Consider the following 13,733-nt stretch of genomic DNA (forward strand, 5'->3'; position numbering starts at 1 on the left):
TCTCCCCCTCCCTTCTCCCCCTCCCTTCTCCCCCTCCCTTCTTCCCCTCCCTTCTCCCCCTCCCTTCTTCCCCTCCCTTCTCTTTCTCCCCCTCCCTTCTCTTTCTCCCCCTCCCTTCTCCTTCTCCCCCTCCCTTCTCCCCCTCCCTTCTCTTTCTCCCCCTCCCTTCTCCCCCTCCCTTCTCCCCCTCCCTTCTCTTTCTCCCCCTCCCTTCTCCCCCTCCCTTCTCTTTCTCCCCCTCCCTTCTCCCCCCCCCCCTCGCTGTCAGAAACACAGACACTGACAGAGAGAGAGAGAGAGAGACACTGACAGAGACACACTTGGGGGAGTCCCGTCCCAGCACGCTGTTGGAGGGCTCCCGGTGCTGCAGTCGGTAAGTTGAAAATGTTTTGTTTTATTGATTTTTTAAATTTTATTTATTCTTTTTTTGATTGATTTATTGATGTATTTATCATTTATTATTGATGGCTCTTAAACATTAAACACTTCAGTTTTACAAATAATCAACTTCCCTTTAAACACCCCCCCCCCCCCCCCCCCCCCCATTCCCTACGCCTGATTTGTAACCTACGCCTGATTTTCTAAGTGTAGGCAAGGTTTTTCTGAGCGTACAAAAATCTACACTTACTCCATTCTAAGTTAGTTTGGAGTAAGTTTTCACTGCCTAAACTTTCAAAATGAGCGTAAGTGGCCGGAAAAAAAATCTGATCCAAACTGAAACTGTTCTAACTGACTAGAACTGGAACAAACTAAATGCCGAGAATTGCAATTTCTAAGATACTCCATTCTAAACCAGTTGCTCCAAAACAACAAACAGGAGCAACTCAGGCCGAAACTTAGCCCCGTGGGGTCAGACAGATGCTCTTTACCTGTCTGCCATTGTACATTGTTCATAGGTTTATATGTAACCTTCAGGGCTGCTGACCGAGGGCCGTGTGGCTCCTTGTCAGCTGGCGCGGACACGATGGACCGAAATTGCCGCATGCTGCGCTGTAAATTTCTATGGGCCCAAGTTTCCACAGGATAAAAAACGGGCGCCCCTCCAAGCTGGGCGCCCGTTTTTCGCACCTAAAACGGCGCTAGAAAAAAAACGCGCTATTCTCGAGCGCTTTGCAGCTCCTTGTCTGTTTGGCGCGGCGCCCAGGGGAGCGGAGCCTACACTCGCGCCGATTTTGTAAGTGGGAGGGGGCGGGTACTATTTAAATTCGTTTTTTTCCTGCCGGCAACGCTGCGTGTGCACGTTGGAGTGTTCGCGCACGCGCAGTGTGAAAAAAAACATTGGCAGTCGGCCATTTTTGTAGTTCTTTGTAGCTGTTTAATTTTTGAACATTTTTTAATAAAAGCACATTGCCATCAGCACTGAGGCTACCCTTCTCACTGTCTCCTTCCCCTCCCCACCCTCCACGGCAACAAACGGCGGTTTCCTCCCCTCCGCGGCGGCAACAAACCGCTGTTTCCTTCCCCTCCCTCCCCTCCACAGCAACAAACCCCTGTCTCCTTCCCCTCCCTCCCCTCCGCGGCAACAAACCGCTGTCTCCTTCCCCTCCCTCCCCCCCGCGGCGGCAAACGGCGGTTTCCTTCCCCACCCCCCCCGCGGCAACGAACGATGGCTGAAGCACTTTCACACAGGTTTATTTAATCTTTTCTTATAAATGTTTATTCAGGTTGTATTTATTTGTATAATATTTGTATAAGTATAAATAAGGATTGATTGTAGAATTTAATGACTTCCCTTCCCCCCCCCCCCCCCACCCCGTTCTGGACGCCTAATTTGTAACCTGCGCCTGATTTTTTAATGTGTAGAACAGATTTTTTCAGTTCTACAAAAATCTTCACTTGCTCCATTCTAAGTTAGTTTGGAGTACGTTTTCACTGTGGAAACTTTGAAATCAGGCGTCAGTGGCCGGACACGCCCCCTTTTGAAGAAAAAATTCTGTTCCAAAGTAGAACTGTTCTACCTCACTAGAACTGCAGGAAAAAAAATGTGGAGAATTGCGATTTCTAAGATAGTCCGTTCTCCACCAGTTGCTCCTAAAAATCAGGCGCAAATCATGTGGAAACTTGGGCCCATAATGTGGGAAAATATGAGGTTATCCACTTCGCTAAGAAAAATAAAAAAACATTATTATTTAAATGGGGAGAGATTACAAAATGCTGCGGTACAGAGGGATCTCGGAGTCCTTGTACATGAAACTCAAAAAGTTAGCATGCAGGTACAGCAGGTAATTAGGAAAGCAAATGAAATGTCGGTCTTTATTGCAAAGGGGATGGAGTATAACAGTAAGGAAAGGCTGATACAACGGTACAGGGCGTTGGTGAGGCCACACCTGGAGTACTGCATACAGTATTGGTCTCATTTAAGGAAGGATATACTTGCATTGGAGGAAGTTCAGAGAAGGTTCACGAGGTTGATTCCTGAGATGAAGGGGTTGTCATATGAAAAAAGGGCCTATACTCATTGGAGTTTAGAAGAATGAGAGGTGATCTTATTGAAGCGTGTAAGATTCTGAGGGGGCTTGACAGTGTAGATGCAGAGAGGATGTTTCCTCTCGTGGTGGAAATCAGAACTAGGCATAGTCTCAGAATAAGGGGTCGCCTATTTAAAACGGAAATGAGGATGAATTTCTTCTCTGAGGGTCGTGAATCTTTAGAATTCTCTACCCCAGAGAGCAGTGGAGGCTGGGCCATTGAATATATTTAAGGTGAATATGACGGATTTTTGAGAGATAGGTGAGTCGAGAGTTATGGGGAGGGGGCAGGGGAAGTGGAGTTGAGGCCAAGATCAGATCAGCCATGATATTGAATGGCGGAGCAGGCTCGAGGGGCCAGATGGCCTACTTCTGCTCCTATTTCTTATGTTCTTATGTACTTGTTAAGGCAGTGCATCCTACTATCACTACTTCGAGCAAAGATACTAATTATTTTAATTGATTGCGTCTGCATTAAAATAAATTAAAAGCCATTATTGACAAAAGCATTGCTAGATTTTAATAGCACTTTCTAATATTTTTCAGTACCAAATATTTATTCCTATGGTGAACAAGGTGATGATGCGCCACAGGATAAACCACCAGCGATATGATGTGTTAATATGTCGCATTGTAAAGGTGAGTGTAGATTCGGTGTATATTTTAAGTTTAAAAGTGCAGCAGTGCACTCAGAATATTTTGTTTTCAGCTCTTCATATTTTTCCCTCCTTCATCTTTCCTTTGCTTTTCTGTTTCTTTAAAAATGTACAATAGTTAATCTCTGCTTTGTTTTAACTTATTATCCTGGTGATTCTGAACTATGCACATGCAAAAGTTAGTAACCTATAGTATCCTATGGCATCATTCATGTTTCTGATTCACCATGAGTGACTGATGTGATACGTCCTATGTAGGTGTACAAAATAGAGAGTAGCGGTTCTGTGTTACAGAAATTCTGTCTCCTATACATAACACTTCCAAAAAAATATAGTTTCAAGTTACAGTGTCAAATGGTAATGGTGGAAGAGCTTCCCTGTTTACCATCTGTAGGAAAATTGTAACTATGTAAAAGGCATTTATGATTTCACTATAAATAGCAACAGGCCAAATTTTCCCCACTCTCCCCAGATAGTCTTTTACAGTGATGACCTAAAACAATAAAATGCTGTTCCCTCTGGGATGCTGCGGAAATCTTGTGGGAAAAACAATTACATACGCCGTCTTTTAACTTCCCAACAATCTTTTGATAAAGTGTAATTTGGTTGCACTTTACTTAGGCCATTCTAATTTGAGTCGATGTCAGTCAGGTGCTATTCACTGACCCAAACCACTGCTATATGCCCAATCACTTAAAGTAAATAAATGAAAGAGGAAATGTTTTTATTTTGTGCATGTACCACCTTGTTCCTTTAAAGTGGAAAGTGACCTCGACATCGCAGTGAATCGCACACACACATCTCGCTGTATAAATAGTTTAATGTAGGAAGATAAAGTGAGTGCATAGTAACAACCAGCTCCCCTTTTGTTGAGCTTCAACAGCATTATCATCTGTTCTGAATCTTGAAAGCTCGGTGGGAAAACAAAATTACGTGTCTCTCGTACAATTTCTTTTTTGTTTTATGACACAACTGAAATCCTTTGTGTATTTTTAAAATGAATGACAAGAGCAAATGGAATTTGGAGCTCCCCTCTGCCTGGGTTTGCCCATTGTTTGAATTAGGCTTAGTAAACCATGTGTCGTCTTGTCTTTGGTTCAGCGGGATAACGAGGGTTCTTTTTGGAATTGTTTTGTGTTCCGGGATTGGAGTTTGTTTTTGTTTTCCCCCAATTGCTTTTAGGTGAAGAATCACTTTTGATGGTAGGAATATGGTTGAAAAGTGAGGGGTAGAGCACTTCTATTATTAAACCAATGCGTCCGTAATCTCCACTCTGTTAACCGTTAGATTCCAGTGAGGTAGCTTCTTCAAATGGGTACTGGAACATAGTGACTGGAAATGGCTGAGAGGGCTGACCAAGAATAATGTTACTGATGAAGGCAGTAAGTTTTTATTGAGTAGCACAGTAGGCACAATTTGTTCCTGGTAAATATAGGGAGACTTGAATGCTGTGAATTGCTGACCACCATAAAACTGTTTTATTAATTCATTTCCATTTGAAATTGGTGCATGGGATTCTACATCTATAAATGAGTGAAGATTCTTTTGATTGCATTACAGGTGCCTAGATATTGTAAATAGAATGAAAAAGCAGTATTATCAACATGATCTGATCCATTACATTTATAAAAGGAATATGATGCAGTTGCTCCACATTACTTCACATGACTCACCAAGTATGGGCCTAGATAGTTTACATGACCTAACTGATGGATGTTTAAAGTCATGCCAAGATTGATATGGCTAATGGGGAGAAATGTGCCAACAAGTTTGTCACAGGGAGTTTAATTTGATAACTTCAAAGACAGTAGTTTGGAAGCCTCTCTACCACCTTGCAGGCACAAGTCAGGAGTGTGATTGACTGTTCTTCACTTGCCTAGACGTGTACAGTTGCAATAACACTCTCAAAGCTCGATCTCATTCAGGACAAATCATTCTGCTCGACCGGCACCTCGTCCACTAGGCTCGACATTTACCCCCTCCAGCACTGGCGTAACGTGTCGGCAGTGTGTACAATCTACAGGATTTCGCTGCAGCAATTCGCCTGACTTCTTTAGCAGCACCTCAAACCTATGATCTCCATCACTGAGACAGACAAAGGCAGCAGGTCTTAAAGGACATGCATATCCAATGGTTCAATTTCTCGAACTGCTTATTTGTTGTAACCCTTTCCTGTCTTAAATTATGGTTCTTCACAATCTAATGCGGTACGATAATGCATTTATCATGTGTTCACACTGTAAATAAGTGGATCCATATTGATGTACACTTGATCAGTTCTGAAATGTTGACTTTATGGAGCTTACTCGTTGGTGATTTGTTCACTTGTGTCGGCTAAGTTCTGTTTGCCACCTGTCAGACAACAATATTGGCCTTTTTGAGGGATGTGGTGAAGCACTCAAGTTGCATTTCTCCTGGCGCACAGTGGAAATCTTTGCATGACAGTGGCACATTAAATGGGAGGGAAAGTAGTTTATATTTAAATTTAATTTCTCTGTCTCTTCTTTCCCCCCCCCCCCCCCCATAGTCATTCTCCTTTTGGAGAAATATTTATTTGGCAGCATTAGGCGCTGTGACTTATCTGTTGAACATAGGATTCAACTGTATTTCAATGTTTTTTTTTTATTCGTTCATGGGATGTGGGTGTCGCTGGCAAGGTCAGCATTTATTGCCAATCCCCAATTGCCCTTGAGAAGGGATATTTTTTGTTTTGGTAAAATTGATGTTTGTAAGTTTATCAAATATAATAATCCTGATGGAAGTACATCTTTGTCAAATCCAAATTTGCTTATGAGTAAATTTGAGGACAGACCAAGAACCCACTTCTAAAGCAGCCACAGCTGAGATACTATCTCACTGCTCAGTATGGTGCAGTCTCCATAATTTTGCTGGTCAAGTAAAAGCTCTAATTTTGGTTCCAATGTAATGGAAAATATTCAAAATTGTTTGAATGTGCAAAATAGGGTTACACTTTGGCTGAAGAAGAGGAAGATCCTATCATTTTTCAACACCGGACTTCACGAGGCAACCAGGGGGACACGCTGTCTAGTGGACCAGTGGAAACCGGCCCGATGAAGAAATTACATGTCAGCACTACGAACCTACAGAAGGTTTGTCCCCAATTAAAGCCTAGATCGATGAAGTATAAAATATGTGTTTGTTCAAGTATATGTGTAGATGCATGAACTTGGTAATAGGCAATCAAAACTGCCTTTTATTCCTGAATTTAGTTATGGGGGTATTTATCATAAACATGTCTACCATGTGCAGTATAAGCAGGGATTTTTTTTTTTAAACTTAAGCTTTGACTTAGTGGTACCAATTCCATTCGGTTACTTTGAGCGAAGTTTATAAACTATACACTAACTTGAAGATGTGAGTCTGAAATATTCCCGTTGTAAATCTATTGCCTGAATGGATGCTAACAAAAAGGTTTACGCTTGAAGGGATAATTAGAATGATGGTGTGTGACTTGCAACGTTTTTAATTTTAATTGTATATGAGTCTTTAGAAATTTTCATAAAGCGATTCATTTTACATTTACTACTTGTTTTGATGCACAATACAGATTGCAGTAACATTTTTATAGAAACTAATAACAGCCTTAAATTTCATGCTCGGAATGTGGTCTGCATCTCGAAGGCTGCCGCATGTCTAAAGTATCGTTTAAAAGCTCCTGTGCCAAAATTTTAATATTGAAAATATATTAAAATCAAGTCATTAGCAACTGACATCAGTTGTATATCAACTGACACCTTTTTTTTCTAACTCTCTTGGTAGTCTCCAGGCCCACGTGCTGTATTTAATGTGTAATTATAGAAATTTACAACACACTAAAGTTGAAGACTGTTGAACCAGGCATTAATTATAACGATCTTGTACTACAGATATTTGCTTGGAGCAATACAGAGCCAGCAGTGTTGCATTTTACTGATCACTCTGCTTTGCCCTCTAGTCAGGCAAGCAGGATATCTAGGTCGTTGGCTCTTCTCTAAAATTGAAGTTTTTAAAAATTACAGTTTGGATAGTTTTTAGTTATTATGGGCCCAAGTTTGTCCCCAGGTGCGCCGACTTTTTAGAACAAAAACCGCGCCTAAAAGTTACCATGGTATTCTCCCCACAGCTGGAATGATGCAGACCCTTGGCGTAGCGTAGCAGAAGGAATGGGAGGTGGAGCCAGGTACCGGTGCTGAAAACAGTGCCGGGACCTTGTGCAGTAGCTCCTCGCCCCCGAATCGATGCAGGCTGTGTGGGAGGGGCCCAAAGCACGCCGTCCCTAGCCCTGGTCGAATGGGCTCCCCACCATTTGATCAAGACTGCTATGGCTGTCTGCAAGCATTTGGAGAGGAACAGGAAGCATAAAGATGCCAAGTTCCATTTGATTCTTACTGAGAGCAGAATCCACAGGCTGGTTCATTATTACAAGCCCAAGAGGGTACTTGCACCCAACTGGAAGTATGAATCCTCCACAGCTTCAGCACTTGTAGCCTAAGAAGTTTCTTCATTTGTTTATTGGATCTAAAAAAAATAAAATGCTCTCCGCCACCCCCCCCCCCCCACCCCCACCTGACCTATACAGACCTGGCTTCCAACAGAGATATTTAAAATGATAGCTACAAATCAGTCATTGTGAATCTGCAGGGGACAATCATAGCAGTCCGTCAACTGGATTCGCTCCCGTTTCATTGCTCAGCTGTACCCTCGCTTAGCTTCTAGAAGAAGTTGTTAACTTTGCAGGTCAAGCACTGAAATGCAATTCTGTGGAAGGGATAATTGCTGTCAATAAAAGTCTATATATGGCAGCTTTTGAGTGCCTACAGGCCCTTTCACACAAACCATTCTTGGCGTTTGACCCAGAAGCTGACTTTGTGCTCCACCTCACTAAGCTGCAAGGTGGCTTTCATTATCAGCAGGGTTTTGGACCGTTTCCAGACACACAGGTGACTGATTGCCTTACACTATGTGAGACGCACAGATCTCTCCTACTGCTGGCTGCGAGCCTCCCGCCCCTAGCCCTGGCCAAAGGGTTTTGCCGGTGCATGCTCCAGTCGGCACGGTAGGATTTTTTATTTCTTAATACTTGATTTATTTTTCATTTATTATTCTTTATTAATTATGATGGTTTCTATGCTTTATTGTTAAAAGTGAAGTGTTTAATGCTTTGGAGAATCCTCTAACTTCCTTTCTCTCTCTCTTTCCGCCCTCTCTTCTCCCCCCCCGCACCCCCCCGCCTATCTCTGGCTACCTGTGCTGATCTCTTAATTCACCGCAAGGTTTTTTAGAACATACAAAAGTGGCCCCTTACTCTGGCCTAAGTTAGTTTGGAGTAAGTTTTAGCTGGCTAAACTTGCTTAAATGGCCAAAACAGGTGTAAGTGGCTGGTAACGCCCCCTTTTGGAAAAAAAAAACTGAACTTAAAAAAAAAAACCTGACTAACTCACTTACACAGGAGCAAATTAAATGGGGAGAATTGCAATTTTTAAGTTACTCCAAAAAAATCTAATTGCTCCAAAAAAAACAGCAACTCCTGGGGAAACTTGAGCCCTATAACTGCTGTAAAACTGAAATGGTGTGTAACTTCTTCCTTGAGGAGGTGTCATGCTGTTTACATACATAGAATGCACAGCATAGAAACAGGCCATTCGACCCAAATGGTCCATGCCAGTATTTATACTCCATATGAGCCTCCTGCCACCCCTCTGTATCCAACTCTATCAGCATAACCTTTTCTGCTTCGTGTGTTTATCTAGCTTCCCCTTAAATGCATCAGTGCTACTCACCTTGACTACTCCTTGTGATAGCGAGTTCTACATTCTAACCACTCTCTGGATAAAGGAGTTTCTCCTGAACGCCTTGTTGGATTTATTAGTGATAATGCCATTTATGGAAATGAAGTGTTGTTACTGTGGCAACTAGTTCTGGGTTGCATTGCACTCTTCTCAGCAATGCAAAGAGGCTGTCTTGATGCAGCTGTTGCAGTATAATTGGGCTGTCGGCTTGTGAATGTTAGTGATCGCACCTGATGCGTGTTTGATGTAATTCAGCCATGTTGCCATCAGAACCACTGTTAAATTACAAAGTGGGACCTGGATGTTTGGAGACAGTTTATATATTGTGTGACCTTAGAACATATAGACATCAAGTATATGTGTAAAAAAAAAAAGAATCTGATGAGTAGCACACGTGCAGCACCTAAAATCCAGAACCCTTGGGACCGAGGCCATTCCGGATTCAGGTCCTTTCCGGACTTTCAATTTGCTTTCTGATGTCACGAATCTGGAAACACTCGAGCCCAGGTTCAGGTATTTCCAGATTTTGGAACGTCAGAAAGTTGGGGGGGGGTGGGGGGGGAGGACAGATTCCCGCCGGGGAGGTCGTCATCGGGCCATCCGGCTCTGCCGGGGAGGTGTTCAGGTGAGCTGGTAAGGAGGCCCTGAGGTAAGGGCAGCGGCAGTGAGGCGATCGTAGGCGAGGCGAGGCCCGAGGTCGGGCAGCGGCGTACCCCGAGGTTGGCAGGGTCATCGGGTCCGGATTCCGGTACATTTTACAGATTCCGGACGACCCTGCCACCGATCGTCCTGGAACATTCCGGATTGCGGAACTCCTGGATTCTTGACGCTGCACCTGTACTTCAATAACAATAGGATTAGAAATAGATATTTGGATGGACTTATTTATATTATTCTACATGAATTTGTGCATGACGTTCTGTCATTCATTTGAATTGATAATCATTGTGTTTAAATTCAGCAGCCTAGAAAGTACTGTTGGCGATATTAATAGATGAATGCATACCACATTCATAGTGTGGTTCCGCAGGGCTCAGTGCTGGGTCCCTTGCTTTTTGTGATATATATCAATGATTTAGATTTGAATATAGGGAGTACGATTAAGAAGTTTGCAGACGACACTAAAATTGGCTGTGTGGTTGATAATGAAGAGAAAAGTCATGGGCTGCAGGAGGATATCCATCTACTGATCAGGTGGGCAGAGCAGTGGCAAATGGAATTTAATTCAGAGAAGTGCGAGGTGATGCACTTTGGGCGGGCTAATAAGGAAAGGGTATACACATTAAGCGGTCGGCCACTTAATAGTATAGATGAACAAAGGGATCTTGGAGTGCTTGTCCACAGCTCCCTGAAAGTAGCAGGCCAGGAGGATAAGGTGGTTAAGAAGGCATACGGAATGCTTGCCTTTATTGGCCGAGACATAGAATACAAGAGCAGGGAGTTTATGCTTAAATTGTATAATACTTTGGTTATGCCACAGCTGGAGCACTGCGTGCAGTTCTGGTCGCCGTACTACAGGAAGGACATGATTGCACTAGAGATGGTGCAGAGGAGATTTACTAGGATGGAGAATTTTAGTTATGAAGACAGATTGAATAGGCTGGGTTTGTTCTCATTGGAACAGAGGAGGCTGAGAGGAGACCTCATTGAGGTATACAAAATATTGAGGGGCCTGGACATAGTGGATAGTAAGAGTCTATTTCCCTTGGTGGAGGGGTCTATTATGAGGAAGCATAGTTTTAAGGTGGTTGGTGGAAGGTTTAGAGGGGATTTGAGTGGGGCTTCTTTAAGCAGAAGGTTGTGGGGATCTGGAACTCGCTGCCTGGAAGAGTGGTAGATGCAGATGGATGGGCACTTGAAGTGCAGTAACCTGTAGGTTTACTGACCTAAAGCTGGTAATTGGGATTAGACTGTATGACCTTTTGGATGGTACAGATGTAATGGTAAGCAGGGAATAGAATATGGCCAGGGTGATCTCCTGGACTAGTTTCGATCACCTGGATGGGTCGGAAAGGAATTTTCCCAGATTATTTTCTCCCTAAATTGGCCTGGTTTTTTATCTGGTTTTTACCTCTCCCAGGAGATATCGTGGCTCCGGTTGGGGTGGAGTGTAGAATGTTTCAGTATAAGGGGTGTTGCATTTGTGTGAGTTGGGCTGGGTGCTCTTTGCCTTTGCGTCGTTGTTCATAGGTTTATATGTAACCTTTAGGGTTGCTGACCAAGGGCCATGCGGCTCGTTGTCGACCGGCGCGGACACGATTGGCCGAAATGGTCTTCTGCGCTGTAAATTTCTATGTTTCTATACAATATTCCTTTGTCCACCAGTATAAAGCAGGCATTAACACTTAGATTTAAAAATTATTTTTGATGCCCGGAAGTGTTTAAAAAGGCTGTTTCATTAATAAAAATCAGCAGCTATTTTAGTAGGACCATGGCAATGAGTTGCTTCATTCATACTTGAGTTTCCTCTGGTATAGTTATTAGACCTTGTGCAATGAACTGTTGCAAAAAATGTTATAAAGAAGCAATTGTATGTACTTTGGATTTATGTTTCAGGCCTGGGGAGCTGCCAGGAGAGTTTCTAAAGATGACTGGATGGAATGGCTGAGACGATTAAGTGTGGAACTGCTTAAAGAATCCCCATCACCTGCACTCCGCTCATGTTGGTCCCTAGCTCAGGCCTACAACCCTTTGGCTAGGTAAAACTTCCAGTTTAGTAATTTACAGATCATAAATATTGAACAAATATTTGAAACCATCAGCATTTGTATTGGACAATCAATGTGATCATAATGAACGTTCACGTGTGTGTTATGTCATTAGAGATGATGCTGATAGACTGCAAAGAACTGCAGTGCACTCCATTATGTTTCAGCCACACCCCCCCGCAGCGTAAAGTTCACTTGAATATTTGATCTTCATAAGAAACACCATCCCTAGCCAAGAAGGTTGGCAGGCAACCTAGTCCCAGGCATCTACCATGGTCAGTATATAACCGGCCCTCATTTACTTAAGAAGCCTCCTTAAAAAAAATATATATATATCTCTAACTGATAGCAGTTTTATTTCCTCTTAATCTTTCCATCCTCGGCTGTGTCTTCTACCCCTTTCAAAGCACTCTGTGTGATGCTTTTCTGCGCAAGGTCGCCATATAAAGTGCTAGCTGTTGGCTACTAGATGGTGCAACAGTGTTATTAGGGTGACAGCCCTTGGTGTTGGCAGCCAGGATGGAAGTTGGGCAGGAGAGTTTGCCATTGAAATATCTCCGTGCTGAATGAGCTGAGCAGCAGCTGAAATGAGAATGAACAGAAAAAAACGTATTTGTGAGCAACTGCCAATATAAGGAAGAATGTTTCAGTGGATAGATGCTTTGTAATCTTGACCCTCATCTTGCATGAGAGAGGTGTTTTTTCCAAAGTTTCTTGGTTGAAACACCATTATATGCAGTTTATACAATACGTTAGCCTACAGCACAACAGTCACTGCACTCCAAGTTGTAATTTAATTGTGTTGAGCACTTTTATAGGTTTACTGATATAGGGCTATATAAATCTAAGTTTTTTTTATTTGTGTGTGCATGTAGGTGAGTGACCCAAAAAGTTGCAATTGCACCCACAGGTGAATTAAACTAGTGCTCATTCTGGCAAGCAACTCTGCTCTGTAATACTTCTGTTGAACCTTATTAATGAGTTAATTTGCCTACAATATAAATCTTACATTTTTTTTTCCCTCAAATTTCAAGTCTTTTTCTGTCCTTATCTACCCCATATGAAGGCAATAATTTGAGTCCCAGTATAGATTCCTGAGTGTTGCTGGGCCTGTGGTAACTCGCCCAGTTTTTCTTCACTTACCAGAGAGCCCAAGTTCAATCCTTGGTGTGCATTGAATAGCTGATCTCAGCAACACTTCAGGGGCACGGAGGGGGGAAAATCAGGCAAGGTTTCCAGATTCTGATTGCTATCCAAGGATCCCTGCTGGTGGACTGGCATCAGGTGAAGACTGGATCAAACCTGGCTGTGGTGCCCCCATCCATCGTTGAATAAACAGCCAGCATTCACTGTCTAGGCTCATATTTGAAAAAAAGCCATTAGGGGAAGAATCAAAAGGCACACAGCCCCCATAGTAAGAGAAAAAAGGTTGGCCATAAATAAATATGCTTCAATAAAACTGCAGTTCATATTTCTGATGGTTTTTTGCTTGTTTTCTATTCTGCATGAATAAACATTGTGTAACTGAAGCCTTTTGCAAATCAGAACCGGCAGATGATTTGTTTCTCTTTGTATTTTCTAAAACTTCTGATTTTTTTTTCATGCAGAGACCTGTTTAATGCCGCTTTCCTATCCTGTTGGTCAGAACTGCATGAAGCGCAACAAGATGAGTTGATCAGAAGTATTGAGCAGGCTCTAACTTCTCAGGACATTGCCGAGGTCACACAGACACTGCTGAACCTGGCAGAATTCATGGAGCACAGTGACAAGGTAAAAGAGAAGCTAAACAGTGTCAAGTTATTAAAATACTGACCTTTTACCAAAGTAGATGGACATGTTTCAGACAAGCTGCCTCCTAGACGCCAGAGATTTTTTACAAAAGTTATTTAATACACATACTGGTGTTGCTTGCTAATGTTCATGACCAGTTATGGGCTGCAGTTGTATTGAATTATAAAGAACATTTTTTCTAGTGAGTCAGTTTTAAGACGTACTATAAAATGCTGTCAGTAATATTTTATGTTGACATGCTCCAGTGTGTCCCCCAAGGATCTATCCTTGGCCCTTTCTTATTTCTCATCTACATGCTGCCCCTCAGCGACATCACTAAGC

The 13,733-nt window shown here is 42.7% G+C and overlaps 1 protein-coding gene across 1 annotated transcript in view; it reads left to right on the top strand.

Moving 5' to 3' along the window:
• Positions 1–13,733, top strand: part of mtor (mechanistic target of rapamycin kinase) — a 269,702-nt gene that overhangs the window by 88,143 nt on the left and 167,826 nt on the right. Inside the window, exons 19-22 of the mRNA XM_070874034.1 lie at positions 3,015–3,107; positions 6,088–6,234; positions 11,470–11,612; positions 13,229–13,391. Coding sequence (XP_070730135.1) covers positions 3,015–3,107; positions 6,088–6,234; positions 11,470–11,612; positions 13,229–13,391 — 546 coding nt within the window. The remainder of the gene's footprint in view (positions 1–3,014; positions 3,108–6,087; positions 6,235–11,469; positions 11,613–13,228; positions 13,392–13,733) is intronic.

Source organism: Pristiophorus japonicus, unplaced genomic scaffold (assembly GCF_044704955.1).
Source record: "Pristiophorus japonicus isolate sPriJap1 unplaced genomic scaffold, sPriJap1.hap1 HAP1_SCAFFOLD_650, whole genome shotgun sequence".
NCBI lineage: Eukaryota > Metazoa > Chordata > Chondrichthyes > Pristiophoridae > Pristiophorus > Pristiophorus japonicus.